This window comes from Leucoraja erinacea, chromosome 5, assembly GCF_028641065.1.
Source record: "Leucoraja erinacea ecotype New England chromosome 5, Leri_hhj_1, whole genome shotgun sequence".
NCBI classification, from domain to species: Eukaryota; Metazoa; Chordata; class Chondrichthyes; order Rajiformes; family Rajidae; genus Leucoraja; species Leucoraja erinaceus.
Window position 1 is genome coordinate 87,273,860 of NC_073381.1, and position 27,293 is coordinate 87,301,152.

Consider the following 27,293-nt stretch of genomic DNA (forward strand, 5'->3'; position numbering starts at 1 on the left):
CATTTTGCAAAGGAACTGTATGATGAGGAGATATGAACAGGCAACATAATTAAGAATTCTCTAGCCTGATAAGGAACAAAGATGCATTTTGTTTATTCAGCCCTGGGAGGAGTGACAACTTGAAATGTTGATTTCATAATCATGAGAGCAATGAGTTAGAACAAAGGCTTCCTTTTGAACGTTGAGGTAAAAATGAATATAAAAGAAAGATGATCTGAGATATTGGCAATGACATCCATGGCAAGAAGGAGGAACCTGAGTTCGAAGCTCAGAGAAGACTACCCCTACCAACAGAGTGAATCTGTCCACTTCATTCATACGGATAATATCGGAGTTCATGTCATGAGTTTTGTGATTTTGTTCAAGAAGTGATAAGTGGAACTAGTGAAGTAAATGAGAAGTTATTAGCAGTCAATGGTTTGCATGCATGTATAAGTGACTTGAGTGTTCAGTCTGAAGAAGGGTCTCGACCCGAAACGCTGTCTATGTCCTTCGCTCCATAGATGCTGCCTCACCCGTTGAGTTTCTCCAGCAGTTTTGTCTACCTTTGATTTTCCAGCATCTGCAGTTCCTTCTTAAACACGAGTGTTAATAAAGATTAAGTTGTACAAAACCTTGGTTTAGAGTGTTTTGTTCGACATGTCAGTTGATATCACCAAATGTCAAATGAGCATAGATCCCCCCTCACGTGACCGAAAAATTTAACTGGAGGACATATGTCACTTCGGTACATGTTACTGAATGGGGAAACACGCACTTTCCCACTCGTTAAAAACATGGGAAACGGCCGATATTTGAGCTGAAAGTTTCTGTGCTAGTCGGGGTGACCGTGAAGCACAGCGACCTAAATTTTCAGGCAAAAAAAAAGATAGAAAGTAAGGTAATTACAAGAGGGAACTGAAGGTGGAAAACAGCGGAAGTGAACAGCCGACATTTGCCGTGGAGATTTAAAGATCCAAAATATCAGGAATTATCGCGTTTGCTCGCTGAATTTCATCAAAAGTAAGGCATTATTAACGGTTACCCCGACTAGCACAGAAACTTTCAGCTCAAAAATCGGCCGTTTTCCATGTTTTTAACGAGTGGGAAAGTGCGTGTTTCCCCATTCACTAACATGTACCGAAGTGACATATGTCCTCCAGTTAAAATTTTCGGTCACGTGAGGGGGGATCTACGCTCATTTGACATTTGGTGAAATCACCCTATAGAGGTAAGAGGGTCAACAGTTCGGAAAGCCTTTTTGCCCACCCTATCTACCTGTGACGCCACTTTCAAGGAAATATGTACCTGCACACTTAGATCCCTCTCCTCTACAACACTCTCCAGAGGCCCACCATTCACCGTATAGATTCTGCCCAAACCATATCATATATGGGGAAATAAAGTAGTGCATAAAGAGAAAATAAATAGAGTGAAGAATAAAATGTTACAGCAACAGTGAAAGTGCAGATTAAAAAAAGTGTCAAGGCTGCAACAAGGTAGATTGAAAGATTCATCCTCACCAAATGCGGGAAGAGTTTTACTTTGGTGTCAGCCAATGCTATATGCATGTTACTAACGGCACGTCACCTACACCTTCTCTCCAATGATGCTGCCTGGTCCGCTGAGTTTTTTTTGTCTACCTCCAATGACTGTATTCTGCTGCGTAAGAGAAACCACAAGCAGTTGATCAATAGAAGGGAGATTATGATTGTTGCAAAAAAGGGTTCATTCACCAGGTGACTATTTAAATCTCTTCATCCGGCACAGGTTAGGGCGGTACGGTGGTGCAGCGGTAGAGTTGCTGGCTTACAGCACCAAAGACCCAGGTTCGATCCTGGGTATGGATACTGTCTGCATGGAGTTTGTACGTTCTCCCTGTGATCTCATGGGTTTCTTCCGGATGCTCCAGTTTCCTCCCACACTCCAAAGACTTACAGGTTTGTAGTTTAATTAGCTTTGGTAAATTGTCCCTAGTTTGTAAGATGGAACTAGTGTACGAGGTGATCGCTGGTCGGCGTGGATGAAGTGGGTCGAAGGGCCTGTTTCAATGCTGTGTCTCTAAAGTCTCAAGTCTAAAGTATCAAAATCCAAAGTCCATTCAAGATCCTTCAAAAATCAAATCGAGAATACTTCTGAAAAACGGCAACTGTAACATCTCCAGGTCAACCCCTCGACCACTTTGAGAATGCTGAACACAGAACTAATATCAACTTGTCATGAATAAAATTGCACAACTGTTTCATTGCAGTAACTGAAAGCAAACTTTCTTCCCAAACATTTTTTCCCAGTTATCTGACAGCAATTGCAAACGTGGCCTTTCAGCGAGCTTTAAAAGAAAAATCATACGAAAAGAACACAATGTTTCTTACATATGTACAGTGATTGTTTCATATTGAAAATTATGAGTATATTTAGAATAAAGAAAAACTATTGAGTTTGAACTTGTACAAGGTTATGCACCTGACCTTGTCAGAGACATCAAGTTGCTACAGAATTCTTCAAAAGAATCTTTGGTAGATTTTAACTCTTGTCCTCAATAGATTGGGATGGAGTTTAATTTTATTAAGGGGATCTGATATTCCTCAATGACTTGGAGTGAGTGTTCTAACAAAATGTCATAGCTCACTAAATAATGCCAGATATATATTTGCACAAATGTTTTTCCAATTAACAAAAATTGTCATTTGAGCATCCTTACCATATCCAACGGGCAATAAAATCTTCCAGAGACAATCCAAGTTGCTTGGGTAATTTCCATGAAATCCAGGGCTTAATATGACATTCTTCAGGTCAGTCAGCACCCCTCCACATTTAGCTGCTCAACGATAAAAAATAAGGACATTATTGATACATGCAACTTGATACATGCAATTTGTATCAAGAATCTCCCGTTACCAGCAGGTACAATATTCAACACAAAGGTTTAGTTTAGTTTAGTTTATTGTCACGTGTACCTAGGTACAGTGAAATGCTTATTTTTGTTGCGCGCTACCCAGTTAGCGGAAAGAAAATTCATGGTTACAATCAAGCCGTCCACAGTGTACAGATACAGATACAGGATAAAGGGAATAACGTTTAGTGCATGATAAAGTGCAGTAAAGTCTAATTAAAGATGGTCCGAGGGCCTCCAATGAGGTAGGACTGCTCTCTAATTGGCGATCGAATGGATCCGTTGCCTGATATGTTTGACTACAAATAATCTGAATTAGAGGATCAGACCAGCTTCACAATTTAAGATATATTTTAGCATTTATCCAGTTAATTTCAAAAGACTGCATAGTAAACAAATCTATTATCAGGAACCCCGGATGATTCTGAAATCGTGCATCATTCAGCTGGCCAGAGGCTTTGTCTACATCTTCAACCTCTCACTTCAGTGCTTCAGTGCTCCTCCAGTGCTTCTACGCAGCGGCGGTGGAAAGCATCTTGTCCGGGAACATTACCATCTGGTTTGGGAATTGCTCTGCCAAGGACAAGAAGGCTCTGCAGAGAGTAGTGCGTTCGGCCGAACGCACTATGAGAACTTCACTCACCCCCCTGCAGGAACTATACAACAGGAGGTGCAACTCCAGAGCAAACAAAATCATGGGAGACCCCTTCCACCCCTGCAACGGACTGTTCCAGCTGCTACGGTCAGGCAAACGGCTCCATTGCCATGCGGTGAGAACGGAGAGGTTGAGAAGGAGTTTCTTTCCAGAGGCAATTCGGACTGTAAACGCCTATCTCACCAGGGACTAACTCTACTGAACGTTTTTCCTTCCATTATTTATTATGTAAAATAATATGTGTGTTATGATTGTGTTTATAATTTGTTTGGTTGTTTTGTTGTTTGTCTTTTGCACAAAAGTCCGCAAGCATTGCCACTTTCATTTCACTGCACATCTCGTACGTGTATGTGACAAATAAACTTGACTTGACTTGACTTGACTTCAACAGCTTACTGTTTTTATTGGCTTCAAGAAAATCTCCATCATTTAAATCCCCAAGAAAACAAAAGTAATCTGTCTCAGTGACTAAGGCCCAGTAGCTATAAAATTGGCCCACAGGAAGACGTGTGAAGATAGACACAAAATGCTGGAGTAACTCGGCGGGCAGGCAGCATCTCTGGAGGGAAGGATTGGGTGACGTATAGGGTCGAGACCCTTCTTCACACTCCTTCAGACCCCTTCTCCCGTCTCCAACAGACCCCCTCCTCTTGGACTCCCCCAGATGGCCCTCAACTTTCTTTAGACCTTTTCATTTCCAAACTGCCGGTGGGACATCAACCATCTCAAATTTTCCACTTCCCTTACTTATTCTAACATCTACAACATTCCGACGACCTTTGAAGGATTGGCAGCCTACCACCAGGGGGCACTGCACGATGGCAGCCCCGCCAACAACCTGTCTGTTTTTTCGTCTAATAAACATTTGTTATTGTGTTTTAAAAGTCTGTGTAAATGTTCTCTGGTTTGTTTTATGTGGGAAGGGTGAGGGGGTCGGGGGAAACTTTTTTTTCACTTTCTTACCTTGCCGGAGATGTGATTGTTTTCCAGATCGCATTCTCCGGTCACTCTGCGGCCTACCATCGATGGAGCTGGAGGCCTCTTTGGACTGACCTTGGGCCCCACCGTTGGGGCATGGACTTAACATCGGAGTCGATCCCTTGACTGGAATCGTTCCAACCGCGGCCTGCGGACTTTACATCGGAGCTCGCAGTCTCAGGAGAGGCTAGTCGGGAGCTCCAACGTCAACTCGCGAGCGACGTGGGGTTCGATCGCCCGGCGCGAGCGAGCTCCCCCCGATGCAGGAGCTGATCGCCCCGATACGGAGAGCCAAATCGCCGACTACAGGAGTCAAGATCGTCCCGTCAATGGAGGGCTCGAGGCCCCCGACCGCGGGAGAGGAAAGAATGGAAGAGATTTGAACTTTTTTATGCCTTCCATCACACAGTGAGAAATGTGGAGGAGTCACTGTGGTGGATATTTATGTTTAAATGTATTTTGTGTGTTCCATTGCTTTTTATTTGTATGACTGATTTGGCAAATGAAATTCCTCATATATTGCAAAACATACTTGGCTAATAAAGTATTACTGCGATTGTGATTGTGATTGTGATGATCCACATCTACTTTACTGCACTTAACGTTGTACCCTTTATCCTGTATCTGTACACAGTGGACGGTTTGATTGTAATCACATACAGTTTTTCCACTGACTGGATAGCAGGCAACAAAAAAGCTTTTCACTGTAGCTCGATATATGTGACAATAATAAACTAAAGCTAAACGAAACCGCTGGATAAAGCTAAACTGCTTGGTTAAACACTAAATGCTGGAGTAACTCAGCAGGTCAGGCAGCATCTCTGGTGAAAAGGAATAGGTGACGTTTCGGGTCGAGATCTTTCTTCAGACTGAGAGTCAGGGGAGAGAGAAACCAGAGGTATGAAAAGGTTCAGAACAAATCAGAGCCGGCACCAATAACCAAGGAGAGGTGGAGCCCACAATGGTCCATTGTTGGCAGTGGATGAGGTGAAAATGAAGGGATACGAACAGTGAAACTAGCAAGACGACTAGGGTGGGGGAGGGAAAGTGAGGGAGGGAATGCAAGGGTTACTTGAAATTGGAGAAATCAATATTCATACCACTGGGATGGAAGCTGCCCAAGTGAAATATGAGGTGGCATTCTACAAGTTTGCAATTAAGCATACAGGAAATCTAAGTCGACGGAATTTGCCATTTTTCATGCACGATCTTCAGCCTTAGATCACCCTGACACTCACTACATGGGTACTGACCTCCCCCTCGTTCAAGAGGTCTATAGTAAGCACAATTGACCCTAGTGTGTAGGATAGAACTGGTGTGACTGGATTATCTCTGGGCAGCGCAAACTCGGTGGGCTGAAGGGCCTGTTTCCACACTGTATCTCTAAACGAAGAACAAAAATGGAAGAAATACTCTCGTGGTCATGATGGAATTCATGCAAATATGGGATGCCTAATTTTAGTGAGAGTGTTTGAACAAATTCTTAAAATCATAAGTGGGTATACATGAAACTATTCTGCAAGCTTCATGTGAAACTGTTCTATGGTTAACTCGGTTTGGAATGATATTCCTGTGAAGGCGATAAAAGACTGATTTTAATGCTGCCATGTTCAAGATACATGAAGTAGCTGACTGTGCAATCTGTTAGAAGGGACATTATTACTAAAAGTGACACCATCAGTCATAACGAACTGGATCTCAGTCAATTTTAGCTTAAACTTTCTATATGAAACTGGCAGCCATTTTTTACTCCATGTTTAGTTTGAGTATAATTTTATGCTCACAAATTTAAACATGGGATCTGACAAGCTGGAGGGTGGTTTTGCTCTATCTGAGTTTCATCAAGTCCTGCAAGATGCATTTGGGTCCTGAGTTCCAGAATATTGCAACAACCATAAATACCAGGATCTCATGGATATCAAAGTCAATGACTGAGTAAATAAATAAGAGTTGTTATGTAGTTACAGGGACGGCACGGTGCCACGGCGGTAGAGCTTCGGCGAGTCCGCATCGGCGATCCTCACACATTGACATTACCCTACATTCACTCAGGACAATTTACAATTATTCCAAGCGAAATTAACCTACAAATCTATACGTCTTTGGAGTATGGGAGGAAACCGAAGATCTCGGAGAAAGCACACGCGGTCACGGGGAGAACGTACAAACTCCATACAGACAGCACCCGTAGAACCCGGGTTTCCGGCGCTGTAAATGCTGTAAAGCAGCAACTCTACCACTGTGCCGCCCGTATTATCACTGTTTACTTTTTGAGCTTCATGTGAACAAGGAATTTCATTACACCCCAGTGCACACATCAATAAACTCATCCGAATCTGAATCTTTATCTCCTCGTTGTTTCTGGGTTCTTGTAGCTGTGTAAAAAATTTCCAACGTATTTCTTTATCTTGGAATAGTGACTGCACTAAGTATTTCATTAGCTATAAAAAAAAACTCAGCATATGCCGAGATCATGAAAGGTATATAAATCCAATCATTCTGTCAGCTTCTGCAACATTTAGCTCTGATATTTATTCAGAGGCATGAAGAAACTAATTAGTCAGGATTTTCAGGCAGTAAGTCAAAATGTGATCTTTTCGGAGACACCATAAAGAGAGGATATCATTTATGTATTTTTAGTAGTCTTCCGACCCAAGTGCCAGATAGACTGCAAAGTGCAGTGTCTGTTGAACTGGGAAGCTGTATCCAGGCAAATGAGGAGAATTTGGGATGGAGAAGGGGCAACATTTGAGGAGGGCAGGTTGTCGTTGAACATAGAACAGTACGGCAATAATATTTTATTATTATTAATATTTAATGTTTCAATAATGTTTTATTATTATTAATGTTTAATATTTTATGTGTCATTCCTAACTGTCACTGCGTGCCATGTTGTCACTTGCGGGCGGAGCACCAAAGCAAATTCCTTGTATGTGAATACTTCGCCAATAAACTTATTCATTCATTCATTCATTCTCAAGAACGGACCTTTCGGCGAACAACATCTGAACCAAACATGATGCCAAGGCCATCTCTTATCTACCTGCACATGAACCGTATCTTTCCATTCCCTGCATATCCATGTATCGATCCACATGTCTCAGAAATGCCACTATCATGTCTGTCTCAACCACCACCCCTGGCAGCGAGTTCCAGGCACTCACTACCCTCTGTGTAAAAAATATTGCCCCAAGCATTTCCTTGTATCTTTGCACCTCTCACCTTGAAGCTATGATTGGTATTTGATTTTCCAATCCTGGAAAAACGGTTCTGACTGTTTACCGTAAATGAGCCTCTCGGAATATTATATACTTCTATCAGTTCTCTCTGCAACCTCTGACATTTCATGACTGGAGAAGGTGGGGACAGGAAGAGATACAAAGAACAGATGCTGGTTTATAAAAAAGGACACACTAAATGCTGGAATAATAGTGCCAGGCAGCATCCCTGGAGAATGTGGATAGGTGACTTTTTGGATTGATTGCAGTAGGTGGTATGATTTTGGTGTGTTGAGGATTGTGAGTTTTGAAAGGCAGAGAAGGCAAAGTTGTGGGGTTGTGGCTTGGATTGAGGAAACATGCCATGGGTTACACTGTGGGGTGTTAAACCTGTCTTGGAGAAAGCAGTCGCCGCTCCTTGACCATGATTATGCTGTGAAAACAAAGGCCTACAATGAGTTCTAACCAAAATACAGTATCTGTGTAACCAGGCGGATTGTAACAGCCAGGAACTGCAGGTACTGGTTATACCAAAGATCGATATTAAGAAAAGATGTGGTCATTGTGTGTGAAGAAGCTGCAGATGCTGGTTTATAACAAAGATAGATTAAAAAAATGCTGAAATAACAGCATTTCTGGAGAACATGGATAGGTGATGTTTCGGGTCGGGATCCTTCTTCAGACCAAGCAGATATCTGTTTGGGACATTCTCAGTTTGTACAGGGCTTCCTGAATTCCAGTTGGTGATGCAGCACAGTGGCGCAGTGGTAGAGTTGCTACCTCATAGCGCTAGAGACCAGGGTTCGATCCTGACCACAGGTGCTATCGGTATGGAGTTTGTACTTTCTCCCTGTGACCACGTGGGTTTTCTCCAGATGCTCCGGTTTTCTCCCACACTCCAAAGACGTGCAGGTTTCCAGGATAATTAGCTTTGGTAAGATTGTAAATTGTCCCTGGTGCGTAGGGTAGTGCTAGTGTACGGGGTGATCGCTGGTCGGCACGCTCGATGGGGCAAAAGGATCTGTTTCCATGCTGTATCTCTAAAGTCTAAAGGTGCGTTGGTAGATGCACAAGAGGCTTCTTGACCTGGAGGCTCTGAAGGAGATCATTAAAGTGCCTGGCCTTTTCCTACCTCCAGTTCCCTCCCCTCTACTTTCAGTCTGAAGAAGGGTTGCAACCTGAAACACCACCCATCCTTTTTCTCCAGAGATGCTGCCTGACCCTGAGTAACTCCAGCACATTGTGTCTATCCTCATTGAAGTGTTTTCCCATCAAATGACATTGTATCACTATAGTGTTTTACTCTAGCGTTAAGATACAAAATTCATCAACATTGAGGAATCATTTCTGACTTACCAACACAGATTGGTGGTGGATAGTTCCAACGGCGCACAGTACCAGGCATACAAGAAACGTGGGCTTGTCCCTAGAAGAGCAACGTTTACACCTTAGAAGATGCACAAACACCATGGCATTCTCAAGCAAAATAGTTCCTTTAGTGTTGATATTGATTCTTATTACTCTTATTACCGTTGCAGCAAAGAGGTTTATGTTGCTCATAGGTTTAAAGTGAGGGGGCAAAAATGTAATAGCAACCTGAAGGACAAACAACTCATTGAAACACAAAGGGTGGTGGATGAATGGAAAGAGCTGCCGGAGGAGATCCATGCGCAGAATAATGGAAGTGCAGAGTACATTAGTGCAGAGTAAATAAATACATAGACAATAAAATATATACATACTTCTTACTTCATGCAACTATGCAGTATAAACCGCTTATTATATAGATCATTGCTTGGGCTACATGTGCAATACTGAACATATTATCAGTCGACCCGGTTTGTATGTCCATAAGAACAGAAGATCTTAGACTATGTAGTACAGAAATAATTTAACTTTGAATTGCCTGTGGTAGATGAGAGTGACAGGGGAAAAGTATTGGCCACTGTTCCTGCTGAAATCTAGTTCTAAGGGACATTTTGGATCAGGGCCCTCCCAACTCGATAGCTCTCTTAGCCATCCCCTCAGCAAATGCTGCCTGAGCTGCTGAGTTCCTCTAGCACTTGGTGTTTTGTTTAAGATTCCATCATCTGCAGTGTCTAAAATGGCAAGGAAGCAATTTTCCAAACACTGTGCTCTGATTCATTCCTTCCCCTCTGTTGTCAGCTTCTAAACGGTCCTCCCATTAGCTAGGGCACAGACCAGTTCTCCTCTAGGCATTGCAGGCATTGGACTGTTCTCTGGAACTGTTGCGCTATAAATCGCTGAGAGTTGTGGATGTGGCCCAGTCTATCACACAGACCAAACTTCCCACAATTGACATTTCACACTGCCTCAGAAAAGCAGCTGGAGGTGGGAGATTGCAACCTTCACGTGGTCCGCCCTGATTCAACAAATGCAAATTAACCTGGCGTGCACTATCAAATAAGATGAAATGGACAAATTGTCCTACAACTTTAGGCTGTGCACGCCATACGCAAGAAGAAGAAGGAAAGCAGCCAACATACTCAAGGACTTGTCCGACTTTGGCCATTCCACTTTTCCCTGCACCCATCCAGCGGAAGGTACATACACTTGAAAACACCAACCAGCAGACTCAGGAACACCTTCTTTCCTTCTGTTAACAAGCTTCTAAATGTTCCTTCCACAAAATGTTCACCTGTATCATTTGTGGGCATTGGACTGTCTCTGGAACTAGTGTACTACAATGCTGAGAACAATATTCTGCACTATATCTTCCCCTTTGCCCGTCCTACAATAATTGAGTTTCACATGATTGTATTTATGTCTATATATGCATGCAAAGCAAAGCTTTTCACTGTACCTTGGTATATGTGACAATAATAAACTTAAATTTAAACAAAATTAATAAGCATCTTCAATCGAGTAATGGACCATTCACAAATACCATCAATCATAGAGTCATACAGTGTGGAAACAGGCCCTTCCGCCCAACTTGCCCATGCTGACCAGCAGGTCCCATCTACATTGGTCCCACCTGTCTGCATTTGGCCCATATCACTCTAAACCTGTCCTATCCATGTCCTATCCTATCAATGTACCTGTCCAAATGTTGTTTAAACATTGCAATCATACCTACCTCAACTACCCCTTCCGGCAGCTCGTTCCATGCATCCAGCACCCTTTGTGCAAAAAAAGTTGCCCTTCAGGTTCCTATTAAATCTACCCCCCTTTACCTTAAAGCAATATCTTATGGTTCTTGATTCCCTTCTCTGACCACAAGACTCTGTGCGTGTAGCTGATCTATTCCTCACATAATCTAATACACCTCCATAAGATCACCCCACATCACCCTGCACTTCAGGAACAGAATCCCAGCCTGCTCAACCTCTCCCTATAAGCTCAAGCCCTTGGGTCCTGACAACATCCTTATAAATCCTACAGAACCCTGAACACGTATCACCGAAGGCCTTGTAAACTACAGCATTTTTTTTATTGAGGTTTTTTCCCCATTTTTGATTGAATTCAGTTGCTTGGTGTGAACCTGCAGAGATGCATTCAGCCAGCTCATAAACTAAAAATGACAAGAGTTGTATCTAAAGGTTAACAATTATGATTAGGGAACAATGTGTATGCCTTTTGGTTGTCTTGCTCCAGTCTCCTCTGAAAGTGCTCATCACATAATTGTCAGTTTCATCAGCCTCAGAAGAAAGAACTTGTCTGCTTCAGGTCCCTGAAAAGTATTATCATCGAGTATTTTCTCAAGAAAGGACATTGTGCTCTCAGTCATGCCTTTTTAATGTAATGCATTTCCTTGTCAGAGCTGACTTTGAGCCCTTTAATATTATTCCACAGCTTGGCATCTCCAATGAAACCCCGAAAGGAGCAGTTTTAAAGTTACCTCCAGCAAAAAAACCTATGAAAACGCAAGATTTATTTTTTCATGGTTAAGGTTTATTTTGCTGAAGATTTGGAGACTTTCAAAATCAAGGAAAAGATAGAGATTTTGATTTACTCTGGAAGAGTTGAAGAATTACTAATATTGTCAGTCACCATAGACTAACACCCCTGATGACTGGGAACAATATGTTACAGCTTGGGGACCTTCCTAAAAATGGTAGACATTTAAACACTTTAACTCCCCTTCCCATATGGACCTTTCTGTGCTGGGCCACTTCCACTGTCAGAGTGAGGCCAAATGCAAATTGGAGGGACAGCACCTCATATTTCGTTTGGTGCATCTTACAACCCAGCAGTATGAATATTGATTTCTCTAACTTCAAGTAACCCTTGCATTCCCTCCCTCTCCATCTCTTCCCCATCCTAGTTCTCTGAACAGTCTGATTGTCCTCCTGATTAAATTGTATCTTTTTTTTGGCCTTGTTGTCACCTTCCCCAAGTTAACAATGATCTATTCTACATTTTCCTTAATATCATCTCCTTTGATGTCTCATTTTCACATATTTACACTTCTATATCTCTGTGTCTCCCTCTCCCCTGACTCGGTCTGAAGAAGGGTCTCAACCCAAAACATCACGCATTCATTCTATCCAGCTGCCTGTCCGGCTGAGTTACTCCAGCCTTTTGTGTCCATCTTTGGTGTAAACCAGCATTTACAGTTCCTTATCACACATTCCAAAAAATGTGCCATTTGGGTTTATTAGGCTTGCTATTTAAACAAATTAAAAATATGGCAGGTGAGGGGGAAAAAGGTTTAATAGGAACCAAAGGGGCAACTTTTTTCTTTACACAAAGGGAGATGGATATATGGAACGAGCTTCCGGAGGAGATAGTCGAGGCAGGTACTATCATGACATTAAAAAAAACTTTTGGACAGGTACATGGATAGGGTAGGATTCATAGAAACATAGAAAATAGGTGCAGGAGTAGGCCATTCGGCCATTCGAGCCAGCACCGCCATTCAATATGATCATGGCTGATCATCCAAAATCAGTACACCATTCCTGCTTTCTCCTCATATCCCTTGATTCCGTTTGCCCTAAGAGCTAAACGTAACTGGCTTCGACTAGCTACGACTAACTTTGGAAAAATTGGACACTGAATAGTGGAGAGTGAAGACGACCTCATTCGATCTCCTTCGACCTCCCTTTGACTCTGATAAAGACTATCTACGACTACCTTCGAGTACCCTCAGTTACCTACGACTAACATGCCGACCTACTATGACCTACTACGACTAAACCTACGATTTAAAAAAGTATCGATTTTTTCCATGGCGAAATATTGAAAAAAACGCTGCGACCTAGCTGAGGCCTCGAGTACGCGGAGACCACTCTCGAGCATGAAGGAGAGTTACAAAGACCTCCTACGACCTCGTGTCGACCATGCTGCGAGTATGAGTCGAGGGCAAACTCACCAGAACTCGTGGATTAGGTCGCCCAAGTGGGACAGCCCCTCAAGATTACATCAGCTGAGCAAAGATTCCTGGCCACACGTAATCACACAGCAGTAGATTGGTCTCTTCCCTGAACTTACCTGCAATGTATAGCCAGACTCACAGCTAAAGGACACCACATCATTCACCAAATATCTGTCTCCAAACTTCACACCATTGCTTGGAATCTCTGGCTCGGGGCATGTTGTAAGACCAACAGCTGTAACGAGAAATAAATATTAAATAGCAATGGATCAAAAGTTAAATGAAATCGAAATATTCCTAATCAAGTATTATGTAGAACACATGTTAACATGTCTGTTTATTACATATTTTCTTTCTCTTCTTATACATAGCTTGCCATGTATTGCGATGTAGACACGATGGGCTGAATGGTCTAATTCTGCTATGTCTTCTGGTCTAATGGTCTATTGTTAATATTTATTTATCCATGAGAAACTAAAGAAACCACACTTGCAGTGTCGTGTGCAGTTCTGATCACCCAGCTGCAGGAAGGATGTCTTTAAGTTGGAAAGGGTGCAGAAGAGATTCACCAGGACTTTACATAAACTGGCGGGCTTGAGTTACAGGGAGAGGTTGGATAGCCTGGGGCTTTCTTCTTTGGAGCGTAGGAGGCCGAAGGGTGAGCTTATTGTGGTGTGCAAGATCATTAAGGAAAATTAATGCTCAGTGCCTTTTTTCCCCAGAGGAGAGGATTATAAAACTAGAGGGTGTAGGGTTAAGATAAGAGGGGGAAGATTTAAGAGGGACCTTTGAAGCAACCTTTTCATTCAGAGGGTAGTCTGTACCTGAGATAAGCTACAAGAATAAGCTATAAAGGCAGATACAATTGACTCTCAACAGATACTTGGACAATTAGATGGATAGGAAGGGTTTAAAAGGCCATGTTCAGGCAAATGGGATGAGCATCAGAATGCCAACCTGGTCGGCATGGATAAGATGTGCTGAAGGACCTGCTTCAGTGCAGTATAGGTTGATGACTGGGTGAGAGATAAAAGTGAAGGAAATCATGAAGTCAGGGCTGTTGGTGACCCACCACATTTCAGCCAGATTCAGAAAAACAATGATAGACACAACGTGCTGGAGTAATTTAGCAGGTCATAGAGTCAGAGAGTCATACAGAGTGGAAACAGGCCCTTTGGCCCAACTTGCCCACATTGATCAACATTCGTTACATCGGTTTGACCCATTTCCTTCTAAATCTGTCTGATCCGTGTACCTGTCTAAATGCTTCTTAAATGTTGCAATCATACCTGCCTCAACTACCTCCTCTGGCAGCTCGTTCCATACACCCACCACCCTTTGTGTAAAAAAGTTACCCCTCAGGTTCCTATTAAATCTATTTCCTCCTCACCTTAAATCTGTGTCCTCTGGCTCTCAATTCTGCTACTGTAGGCACAAAACCGTGCGTTTACCCCATCTACCCCTCTCGTGATTTTGTACACCTCTATAAGATCACTTCTCATCCTCCTGCGCTCCAGGGAATAAAGTCCAAAACAGCTATGTGTCAGGCAGCATCTCGGGAGAAAAAATGGATGGGCAACGTTTTGGGTCGCGACCCTCAGACTGAAAGACAATGACAAGGTAAACTTTGGAACTGGTCCCTTTGTCTAAATCAGAAAATGTTTGTGAAAAGATTACCTGCAATGTTTCTGCTCGGCCCAAAAAGTTGAATCAGAGCTCGAATCAAAAGTACAGCTTAATCATGTATTCTGCCCAGCTTACAATGTGCTGGCAGCATTTTCATGAAAGTACAGAGATACACTACATCAGTAAAGATGAAGTTCTTTATTTCCAAACTCTCTTATTTTCAATGTGCAATTGCGTGCTTGTCAAATGTTATATCAGGCTTGACAGTGTAATAGATTGTGTCCATTTAAAATATTTCTCTTGGTGACCGCATGGAGTCCAATTAGTAGGTGGCAGCTGGTAATGAAGTGAACAGGGTGAAGCAAGCTGTCAGAGCAAATAACAACGAGACACTGTGCTGTCAATAGATTTCAGAATTTTTTTATCTGCAGAATTATTCAGCCATTTGAATCCGTGTGCATGGGCTTCTGTGTTCACTCCCTAGATGTTCCACCAAATCAACTCTCATTTCACTTGGTGGAGAAGGCGGAATTGTTTCTGAAACCAATAAAGAAACTAATGATTTTAGATAGACCCAAAATGTTGGAGTAACTCGACGGGTCAGACAGAATCTATGGAGAAAACTCCATGGTGTGTAACGTTTCGAGTTTCAGATGCCGACCCTAATATTTTGTTTTGTTTTGTATTATATTTTTAAATTTTATTTTATTTTATTTTAGAGATACAGGCACTTTGGCTCACCGAGTCCAAGCCCGCCAGCAATTACCCCGGACACTGGCATGATCCTACACACTAGGAACAACTTACAAACTCTACCAAATCCAATTAACCTATAAAGCTATCTGCCTTTGGAGTGTGGGTGGAAACCAGAGCACCCGGAGAAAACCCACGTGGTTACAGAGAGAACGTACAAACTCTATACCCGTAAAGCATCCCAGAAGTCAGGATCAAACCCGGGTCTCTAGCGCTGTGAGACAGCAACTCTATTGCTGCGCCACCATGCTGCTCATACGTATAGACCCAGTTATTTGGGGCAAAGACAGGGAAAACTACAAAACTATACAGTGCAGGACTTATCTGGTGCAAGCAGCCAACTATCAACTTTACAAACCCCACGAAATAACCTGCAACTCAAAGTCAAAAAGTGGCCGGCACGGTGGTGCAGCAGTAGAGTTGCTACCTTATGGTGCCAGAGACCCGGATAAGATCTGACTACTGGTGATGTCTGTACAGAGTTTGTACGTTCTCCCTGTGACCACATGGGTTTTCTCCGGGTGCTCCAGTTTCCTCCCACATTCCAAAGACGAGCATGTTTGTAGGTTAATTGGCATTGTATAAAAATGTAAATCGTCCCTAATGTGTGTAGGATAGTGTTAGTGTACGGGGATCGCTGGTCGGCGCAGACTCGGTGGGCCAAAGAGCCTGGTTTCCGCACGCTCTCCATCTAAAACTAAAACTAATCTATACTATGCCAGGTTTGTCGATTAATTGGCTTCTGTAAATTGACCCTAGTTTGTGGGATAAAACTAGTGTATGGAGTGATCGCTGATCAGCGTGGACTCAGTTGGCCAAAGAGCCTGTTTCCATACTGTATCTCTAACCTAACCAAACCTAAACTTTAAATGCGGCATGGTGGTGCAGCAGTAGAGTTACTGCCTGACAGTGCCAGAGACCCGGGTTTGATCCTGATTACGGGTGCTTGTCGATACGGAGTTTGTATGTTCTCCCCGTGACCTGCATGGGTTTTCTCCAAGTGCTCTGGTTTCCTCCCACACTCGGAAGACGTGCATGTTTGTAGGTTAATTGGTATTGTTTAAATTTTAAATCGTCCCTAATGTGTGTAGGATAGTGTGACACAGGCATTAGTGTGCGGGGATCGCTGGTCGGCGCAGACTCGGTGGGCCTGTTTCCACGCTCTCTCTCTAAAACCAAAACTAATCTAACCTATGCCAGCTCTACTATAGACCCTGTTACTTGGAGCAAAGACAGGGAGAAACATAAAAAATTACAATGTGCAGGACTTATGTGGAGCAAACAGCCAATTATCAATTTTAGGAGCTCCACAAAATAACCTACAAAATCAAAGTGCAAAAGAGAAATTCAGCAAATAAATCAACATCTGAGAGAGTTGCAGAAAATAAGGCAGCAAATGAAACGTGCCCCATAACAACTAAGTGCTACACTGGGTAAAATAAAATCATGTTGGCTGTGACACAAGTGATTAATTCTCAATTAAACAGGATGTTCTATGTGTAACCGAGATGATTATGTTTGGTTGAGCTTGATCTTTCATTTCCGTCAATCTCCAGCAGGGACTACCAGATGTTGTGAGAGGTCACAGCGTATCAGGCAATGGCGATCTGTGAAATGGCCTGAAATTAGATGCTTTCTTGTACAGGCGGCACATGAGAAGGAAAGGGCGCTCTAACCAATAACTGCAACTTCCGTCAGGGCTTGGTGGGCAGAAGGGCCTGTTCCTGTTCTGTACCTTTGACTCTGTATAACTATAGAAGCTGACATAGAACAGTACAGCACAGGACCGCTGTGGCCACAATGCTTCCTCGCACAATGTTTGTGCCGAACATGATGCCAAGTTAAACTGATCTCATCTGTCTACATGATCCATTTCCCTTTATACCATGCACTTCCATATGCCTATCTAAGAGTTTCTTAAACTGCACGATTATATCTACCTCCACCACCACCCCTGGCAATGTGTTTCAGGCCCACTGTGATGAAACCTTGCCCCGCACCTCTCCTTTCAGCTTTTCCCCTTTTACCTTACAGCTATGCCCTCTAATGTTGGTCATTTCCACCCTGGAAAAAAAGTTTAGTTTAGTTTAATATTGTCATGTGTACCAAGGTACAGTGAACAGCTTTTTTGTTGAGTGCTGTGCAGTCAGCAAAAAGACTATTCATGAATACATCCAGCGCGGCCTGTGGACTTCGGAAGCCGCAGTCTCCGGCAGGAAGCTAACGTTTCGGAACTCCAAGCCGCTGAGAGTGTTCTTCTGACGCCAGAGTTCCATCATCCGGCAAGAGGGCCTGAAATATCGGGCCCGACCATAGGTGAACAATGAGGAAGAGGACTTAACTTTGGTGCCTTCCCTCACTGTGGGAAACGTTGATCCCACTGTGGGGGGATGTTTTTTATGTTTAATGTTAAATTCTATAGTGTTCCGTTTGTCTTATTTGTGTGCTGTATGGTAGCTCAAATTTCACTGCACTAATTGGTGCATGTGACAATAAATGTTCTTTGTCCTTTGTCCTTAATCAAGCGTTCCACAGTGTACAGATACAGGATAAAGGGAATGCCGTTTTAGTGCAAGATAAGGACCAGTAATGCGAAGGAGTGATCACTTGAAAATCATCCCATCACAGTGGCATAGCTATAAAGCTGCTGCCTTACAGCACCAGAGACCCAGGTTCAACCCCGACCTCGGCCGCTGACTGTGTGGAGTCATGTTCTACCCGTGACCGCGTGGGTTTTCTCCGGGTGCTCCAGTTGCCTCCCACACTCCATGTGTTGCATTTTAGCTCAATTGGCCCTCTGTAAATTACCCTTAATATGTGCAGGGTGTGGATGGGAAAGAGGGATAATGCAGAACTAGTGTGAATGGGTGATTGTTGGTCAGTATGGGCTCGGTGGGCTGAAGGGCCTGTTTTCATGCTGTGAACAAAACATGTTCTTCATCTTTAAACAAAACATGAAGACATCAGAAATCATGGCACTGAGTGAAAATTATCAGTCATTGAAGTGTACCCTAATCCCATTTTAACTCCATTGTGAAATTCATTGATTCTTTTTTTTTCATGAGTACATTTGTCTGCTTACCCTTGCAAATGGTGGATAGCAGCTTGAACCCTGACAGCATTCATTCATTGTGGACTGATAATCACACGAAGATAGACACAAAATGCTGGAGTATCTCAGAGGACAGGCAGGGAAGGAATAGCAGAGATGCTGCCAGACCCGCTGAGTTACTCCATCATTTTGTGTCTACCTTAGGTGTAATCCAGCATCTGCTGTTCCCACCGACACATTCGCGTTAAAGCATTGTATTAAGGAAGCAGTGATTTCAAGGTGATCTGAGAATGAAGCTTACTCACTTTAATGGCCTACAGTTGATGGAGGGAATTGCATTTATGTAACACGATTGATTGTTTTGTTCAGGGAGTCAGAATAGGAGCTTTTAAAGGAGGAAGAAGGTAAAAGTTATTCAACTTCCACCAGAGTGGGGAATGTGAAGTCGCCGAAAAACAAGATGGACGTGCTGCCTGCACTGGTGGGGACTCAGAGGGAGTGCCATGAATGCAGTGATCTCAGTGTTTGCGGGGACATACCTGGATGAGAACAGTGTCAGACGGCTTTCTGACTGTTGGGGCGGCCAGGAACTGCAGAGAGAGTGACAGCGGTCGGTACAACTCTTGTCACATCACGACACGGTGGTGCAGTGGTAGAGTTGCTGCCTTATGGTGCCAGAGACCCAGATTCGATCCTGACTACTATTGCTGTCTGTGCAGAGTTTGTACGTTGTCCCTGTGACCACCTGTGTTTTTTCCCGGTTCTCCGATTTCTTCCCACTTTCCAAAGACGTGCATGTTTGAAGGTTAATTGGCATTGTATAAAAATGTAAATTGTCGCTAATGTGTGTAGGATAGTGTTAGTTTGCGGGGATCGCTGGTCGGCACGGACTCTGTGGGCCAAAGAGCATGTTTTCCGCTTGCTCTCTCTGTGAAACTAAAACTAATCTAAACTATGCGAGGTTTGTTGGTTAATTGGCTTCTGTAAATTGACCCTAGTGTGGAGGAGCGTGTGTGTGGCCCGGACATTAAACTGATGGCTGCGGGTCTCCGCTTATGCTATGTGCCCTAGGGATTCTCACACGCCGCTGTGCTGGCTGTTTACGTTTGATCTTTATATAGTTTTGTATCTTGTTTTTGGTATGACAATATGGGAAATCAAATTTCACCGTACCTAGGTACACGTGACAATAAAGGACCATTGAACATTGAAATGCGAACATTCCCATTTCCATCGCTGCAATGAGACGTGAGGGTTAAAAGGATGAATAAAATAAATCAGCTGCAAGAATCAGTATGGGAAAAGCCATCAGCCAGTTGTGCTTTTCAGGGTAAGCAACAGAGGTCTGTGCATTAACTGTGGGCAATATCAGGAGGGAGCAGCAACATCAAAACATGCCAAATGTCAAATCATGGCAATCAGACAGAATGGGGATTTGTTGAGTACATGTTTTTTATAGCATGACTATGCATTAGTAACAGCACTCAGGGAGATGTCAATGTCATGCTTGTGAAGATTTCTAAATGACCTGATTTTGTTCCATTTTATAGAGTGCCTTTCCAATACAACATTCACAAAAAAGACAAATTAATTGCCTATCTGTTGAGTTACAACTCAAAGTTGCACAGATCAGTAGCAATGTTCCAGAGGGAATTTATCTCAATTGCCCCTTCTGATAGTCAACAGAAATCTGTGGAGTGATATCTCAAGATGCAATACTGATGTCTTTCTTTATCTTAATACTGGGAATCAGTCAAGGCAAGTAAAAAGTCATCATAATAATGTTTCTGTGAGAGCATATGGGGTAGTTTAAAAAATAGAGACAAAGTGCAAGAGTAATCATTCTGGGGCAGCACGGTGGCGCAGCAGTAGAGTTGCTGCCTCACAGCACCAGAGATCTGGGTTAGATCCTGACCTAGGGTGCTGTCTGTATGGAGTTTGTACATTCTCCCTGTGACTGCGTGGGTTTTCTCCGGGTGCTCCGGTTTCCTGTCAACCAGCAAAGATGTGTGGGTTTGCAGGTTAATTGGTTATGGTCAAATAGCAAATTGTCTCCAGTGCGTGTGGGATAGTGTTAGTGTATGGGGCGAAGGGCCTGTTTTGACGTTGTATCTCTAAACTAAACTATACTAAACTTTTCGGCGCTGTGTCTCTCAAGTCTAAAGTAAAGTCTAAAGTCACCACTGGCCGCATTAATGCGATTAATGGAATCAACAACTTCTCCAGTCAGTCACCTAAGGGCTATTCATTGAGCATTTGCCGAGCTTAAATCTACCATGACAGTCGAAGTACATCAAGTCAGTTGTGGTGGTAAGGAAGCCCCAGAAACATAAAAGTGTCAGAAACTGCTGAGCAACAACTGGAAGTTGTCGTGTTGAAGTCACAGATCAGAAAGCACAAGAATTACAAACACTGTAAGAAAAGCGTACCACCAATGAATTGATTTAGTATTCCCTGTTGCATTCAAGGTTGTCCAAAAGCAAAGATAGAGTTATAGATGCACACAGCATGGAAACAAATGCTGAGGCCCAACATGCCAATGCCAACCCTGCAACACTAGATCAAATATTTATTTTCTTCAAAATCTCTAACCCCTCACCCTAAACCTCTGCACTCTAGTTTTACATAGCCCTGCAATGGGGGGAGGGGGGGGATGGTTTTCAATGACCAGATTCTATCTATGCCTATCGTAATTTTGTACAGTACCATCCTGCAGCTTCCTCCACTCCAAGCTAAACAAATCCTCCGCTCTAAGGGAAGATAAGATGGCTTAGAAGATGAGATAGTTGGACTACAGTAGAAGAGTGTTGGGGTACATGCATGACAGATGGGCTGCAGAAAGCATTTTATCGGGATGCATCACAGCATGGTTTGGGAACAGCTCCATCCAAGACCACAAGAAATTGCTGATAGTTGTAGACGCAGCCCAGACCATCACACAAACCAACCTTCCCTTCCATTGAAGGTAGACAAAAATGCTGGAGATACTCAGCGGGTGAGGCAGCATCTATGGAGTGAAGAAAATAGGCAACATTTTGGCCCAAAACCCTTCTTCAGACGGGCGTAATCTAGGATGAGTCTCCATCTTCTCACCTCTCCCATCAAGCAAGAGGTTTCAGAATTGTGAAAATGCACACCTCCATTTTCAGGGACAGTTTCTTCCCAGCTGTTATCAGGCAACTGAGCCGTCCTATCAACAACTGGTGAACAGTCCTGACTTCTCAGTTACCTCATTGGAGACGCTTGGACTCTCTTTGATCAGACTTCACTGGACTTTATGTTGCACGAAATGTTATTCCCTTCATCCTGTATCTCTACACTGTGGACACACTCATGTATAGTTTTTCCAATGACTGGTTGGCTTGCAACAAAAATGCTTCCCACTGCAACTCAGTACACGTGACAATAATATACTAAACTGAACTGAACTGAACTAGTTAATGCAGCATGGCAGATTAAATAGATTAAAGAGATGGATGAGATTGTTATAGGAATTCTTAGCTCATCTCTATCTGGGAGAAGAATGGAGGGTTATGGTCTGAGCGCTAGGGGAGAATACGTGTTCAGCACGGACTAGAAGGGTCGAGATGGCCTGTTTCCGTGCTGTAATTGTTATATGGTTATATAAGGGAGCAGAAGGGGGATATCAGTCAGTGCAGCTGCTCATGAATTTGGTAAAGGAGGTCATCGAAAGGAAACAGATGTTGGCAGATTGGGAGATTAAATCAACGGGCATCACTTCGTTTAGTTGAGAGATGCAGTGAGGAAACATGCCCTTCGGCCCACCGAGTCCACGCTGACCATTGATCACCCAGTACACTATCCTGCACACGAGGGACAATTTACAATTTTACTGACGCCAATTAACCTACAAACCTGTAGGTCTTTGGAGTGTGGGAGGAAACCGGAGATCCCTGAGAAAAGCCACACAGGTCACAGTGAAAACGTATAAATTCCGTACGGACAGCACCCGTAGTCAGGATTGATCCTGGGTCTCTGATGCTGTAAGGCAGCAACTCTACTGCTGTGCCACCGTGCCGCTGAAATCTCTTGACCAGCAGCAATTTTTTTTCCTTTCTAAAGGTATGTCCTAAACAAAATGCCAGCTTTTCATGTGAGTGGCTGGGAGCCAGCGTACACTCTGAGAATCATTCCGATCAAGAGATATGGGCGGCACAGTGGTATTGGTAGAGTTGCTGCCTCACAGTGCCTGACCACGGGTGCTGTCTGTACGGAGTTTGCACGTCTTCCCTGTGACCGCGTAGGTTTTCTCCGGGTGCTCCAGTTTCTTCTCACATTCCCAAAAGGTGCAAGTTTGTTGGGCTTCTGCAAAATAAATTTATCCCTAGTTTGTAGCGTGGAAATAGCGTACAGGGTGATCACTGGTCGGCATGAACTCGGCGGGCCCTGTGGTCAAGGGCCTATTTGCACACTGTATCTCTAAAGTTTAAAGTCTAAAGAGATGAGGAAGAATTTATTTAGTCAGAGCGTGGTGAATCTGTGGAATTCATTACCACTGACGTCTGTGGAGGCCAAGTCCATTGATATTTTTAAAGCGGAGATTGACAGATTCTTGATTCGTAAGGGTGTCAAAGGCTATGTGGAGAAGGCAGGAGAATGGGGTTGAGGGGAAAAGATAGGTCAACCATGATTGAATGGTGGAGTAGACTCGATGGGCCGAATGGCCTAATTCTGCTCGTATGACTGATGTGAATAAATCATAGGAGTTGTTAGCCTGGTTAAAAAAAAGATATGTGGAACTGGTAAATGAATGTTGAAATCCACTACGACTGGCTGCATTGGTCATCATGAGTAAAACAAAGAAAAAGTATGATGAAATGAGGAGATTGGAGTCAACGGATAATGTGTGTCGTATATAAATGGGTGAGTAATATTAAAAGTAAATTCTGGGAAACAGCAGGCTGGTTAAATTATGTTCCTGTCATTGTTGGAAAATTAATTATGAATCAAGGACTGAAAAGCACTAATGTTGACATCAGAAAAAAACAGTGTAGGCTAAATAAGCGACTGAAAAATTATTTAGTTTAGTTTAGATTAGAGATATAGCGCAGGAACAGGCCCTTCGGCCCACCGAGTCAGCACAGACCAGCCATCCCCACACATTAACACTATTCTACACACTAGGAACAATTTACATTTATACCAAGCCAATTAAACAACAAACCTATACGTCTTTGCAGTGTGGGAGGAAACCAAAGATCTTGGAGAAAACCCAGGCGATCATGGGGAGATCGTACAAAGTCCGTACAGACAATACCTGTAGTCAGGATCGAACCAGGGTCTCTGGTGCTGTAAGCGCAGCAAGGCAAATTCTTTGGAAGCATTTTCCATCCCTAGTCACTTGAAGGAACCAGGTGAGGAAACTGTTGATGCAATGCACATAAAAAGACACAAAGTGCTGGAGTAACACATCGGGTCAGGCAGCACCCCGAGAGAGCATGGGATAGGTGATAGTTCAGGTCAGGATCCTTCTTCAGACTGATTATGGGGTGGAATGAGAGAAAATGAGAAAACAAGTGAGGAGGGTTTTGACAGACAGATGGTAGGAACAAAGGCCAGAGATGACAAAGAAAGATGTGAGATAAAAGGATTGAAGACTTGCAAATTGTGAAGCCTGTTCTCCCTGTGGTCCTGTGGGTTTCCTCCAGGTACTTCGGTTTCCTCATTCATCCTAAAGACGTGTGGGTTTGCAAGTCTATTGACTTCGGAAAATTGTCCCTAGTGCGTTTGCAAGTAGTGGATACAAACATAGGATAAACATAGAACTAGTGTGGACAGGTTATTGATGGTTGGGTGGACTCTGTGGGGCCAAGGGCCTGTTTCCATACTGTACCTCTGAACTAAATTATATGCAGTGTCTTATGATTAATCAGAATAAATAGTACAATAAGAGATCCTGCAACTCTTTGTAATCATGTAACTTGTGTACCCTTTATGATATCCTCGTATCCATCCCCATTTTTACATGCAGAAAACATTGCCAAAAGTTCAGTTTCGACTGATGCTGCAAGAACGGAAAGTTGAATTTGTCTTTTTTCATTGCCTGCAGTTTCAGTTCACAAAATAATTAATTCCGAACATCAGCAGCAGCAGATGAATCAGAATTGATGAAGAGGGAAGACATCTCCAGAGCATCCCCAGAGATGCTGGAAGGGTACAGAAAAGATTTACGAGGATGTTGCCAGGACTAGAGGGTCTGAGCTAGAGGGAGAGGTTGAGTAGGCTGGAACTCTATTCCTTGGAGCGCAGGAGGATGAGGGGTGATTTTATAGAGGTGTATATGATCATGAGATTAATAGATCGGGTAGATGCACAGTCTCTTGCCCAGATTAGGTGTATCGAGGACCAGTGGACATAGGCTTAAGGTGAAGGGGAAAAGACTTAATAGGAGCAAGAGGGGTAACTTTTTAACAAAGAGTTGTGGAAGCTTGTTCCATAAGTTTGGTATGGAACAAGTTGCCAGAGGTGGTAGTTGAGGCAGGGACAATCCCAATGTTTAAGGAACAGTTAGATAGGTACATGGATATGACAGATTTGGAGGGTTAGGAACCAAACGTGGGCAGGTGGGATGAGTGTAGCTGGGACATATTGGCCGGTGTGGGAAAGTTGGGCCAATGGGGCTGTTTCCACACTGTGTCACTCTAGGACTATATGACTCTATGAGAGATGCTGCCTGACCCACTGAGTTGCACCTGCACTTTGCGTCTATCTATGGTATAAACCATCATCTGCACTTCCTTCCTTCACATTGTTGGATCTAAAACCTGCAACCCATTTTCCTATTTGTTAAAATATTTAAGTGAGGCTCGCTCCCAGAAATATATATATTTTCAGTTTAGATATTTAGTATTTACTCTCATTACTACAATAGATTTCAGTTTCCAGTACGTCAGGGGAAGTTTGATTTACAACTTGCCCGATCAAATGGTGTTTATACCAAATGATTGAAAGGTTTGATTTTATCTAAAGTAAAGTATTTTGCCCTGCAAACGAAAATATATATTCTTAGTCTTAATCTCACAATGTTATTGGAGGAAGAAGTTTTTAAGATCACATAAAGTAATCAAAACTAGTGAGAACTAAGATGCAAGTATAAGTAAGCTGTTTGTAAACTTCAGTTTTAGTTTTAGAGATAAAGGGCAGAAACAGGCCCTTCGGCCCACTGAGTTCACACCACCCAGCGATCACTAGTTTTATCCTACACACTAGGGGCAAATTTTACAGAAGCCAATTAACCTACAAACATGTGTGTCTTTGGGATGTGGGAGGAAACCAGAGCACCTGGAAAAACCCCACAAGATCACAGGAAGACCCATTACATCAATTTCTGTTATGATGACATCATGCCATCCAGGGTAATTCGTTGCTACCCCAATAACAAACCATGGATTACCAGTAGCCTGAAGGCCTTACTAAATGAGAAGAAAAAGGCTTTCAGGGTGGGTGACAGGAATAAAATCAAAGAAATTCAAAGGGAACTGAAGGTGAGGATTAAGGAGGGGAAAGAAGCATATAGGCTCAAACTAGAACGACAGCTGCAGCAAGATGGAGTGAAGCAGGTATGGGCTGGAATGAAAAAGATCACGGGTATGAAGCAGAAGGGCGGTACACTGCCTGATGGTGAACAGAGTCTGGCTGATGATCTGAACAGATTTTTCAACAGATTTGACTGCCCAACACAATCTCAGCCTCCCCCACCTGGTCTGCTGACCGTTGATGCTTCCTCACCATCTCCCCTCCCTCTCTCCAATACTCCTGAGATGTCATCTGCACGGGGTCCCCCCTTCCCACCTACTACTACACCACCAGCCCTACCTATGACTCTTCATACTGCGCAGGTCAAGATGATGCTGGACAGACTGAAGCCAGGGAAAGCAGTGGGGCCCGATGACATCAGCCCAAGGCTACTGAAGACTTGCTCCTCAGAGCTGTGTGGTATTCTAACACACCTGTTCAACCTGAGCTTGCGTCTACAGAAGGTCCCAAGGCTGTGGAAAACATCTTGCCTGGTACCTGTCCCAAAGAAGACCCATCCCACTCACCACAATGACTACAGACCAGTAGCGCTCACTTCACATATTATGAAGACATTTGAGAGACTTGTCCTCTCCTACCTCGGGACTAGTGTGTCAACTCAAATGGATCCTTTACAGTTTGCATATCAGCCCAACATCAGTGTCGATGATGCCCTTATTTACATGCTGCAGAGGGCGTACACACATCTGGACATCCCTGATGCATCTGTAAGAATTACATTCTTTGACTTCTCTAGCGCTTTTAACACAATTCAGCCTCGACTGCTAGGGGAGAAGATGGAGAAGATGAAGGTGGATCCATTAATGGTACTGTGGTGTTTGGATTACCTTTTCCTCAGACCACAGTATGTGCGCTTACAGAACAATGTCTCAAGCACCATCCTGAGCAGCACAGGGGCTCCACAAGGAACTGTGCTGGCTCCATTCCTGTTTACCATCTACACAGCGGATTGTCAATATAACACCAACAGCTGCTTTTTGCAGAAATTTTCAGATGACACAGCTGTTGTAGGCCTCATCAAAGGGGGCAATGAGGAGGAGTATAGAGACACAATTAACAACTTTGTGGAGTGGAGTGCGCACAATAATCTCCATCTCAACACCAAAAAAACGAAGGAGATAGTTGTGGATTTCAGGAGGGGGAGGAGGAGGAGGATTCAACCAACACCAATCACCATCAGGGGCACTGAGGTGGAGGTGGTCGCCAACCACAGGTACCTTGGTGTGCAGCTTGACAGTGAG

At 43.4% G+C, this 27,293-nt stretch overlaps 1 protein-coding gene across 1 annotated transcript in view; it reads right to left on the reverse strand.

Annotated features, from left to right (window-relative positions):
- LOC129697526 (CUB and sushi domain-containing protein 1-like) overlaps positions 1-27,293 on the reverse strand; it is a 512,171-nt gene that overhangs the window by 266,734 nt on the left and 218,144 nt on the right. The window contains exons 25-27 of the mRNA XM_055636177.1: positions 13,181-13,299; positions 9,080-9,149; positions 2,681-2,797 (exon numbers count right to left, since the gene is read on the reverse strand). Of these exons, the coding sequence (XP_055492152.1) occupies positions 2,681-2,797; positions 9,080-9,149; positions 13,181-13,299 (306 nt within the window). The remainder of the gene's footprint in view (positions 1-2,680; positions 2,798-9,079; positions 9,150-13,180; positions 13,300-27,293) is intronic.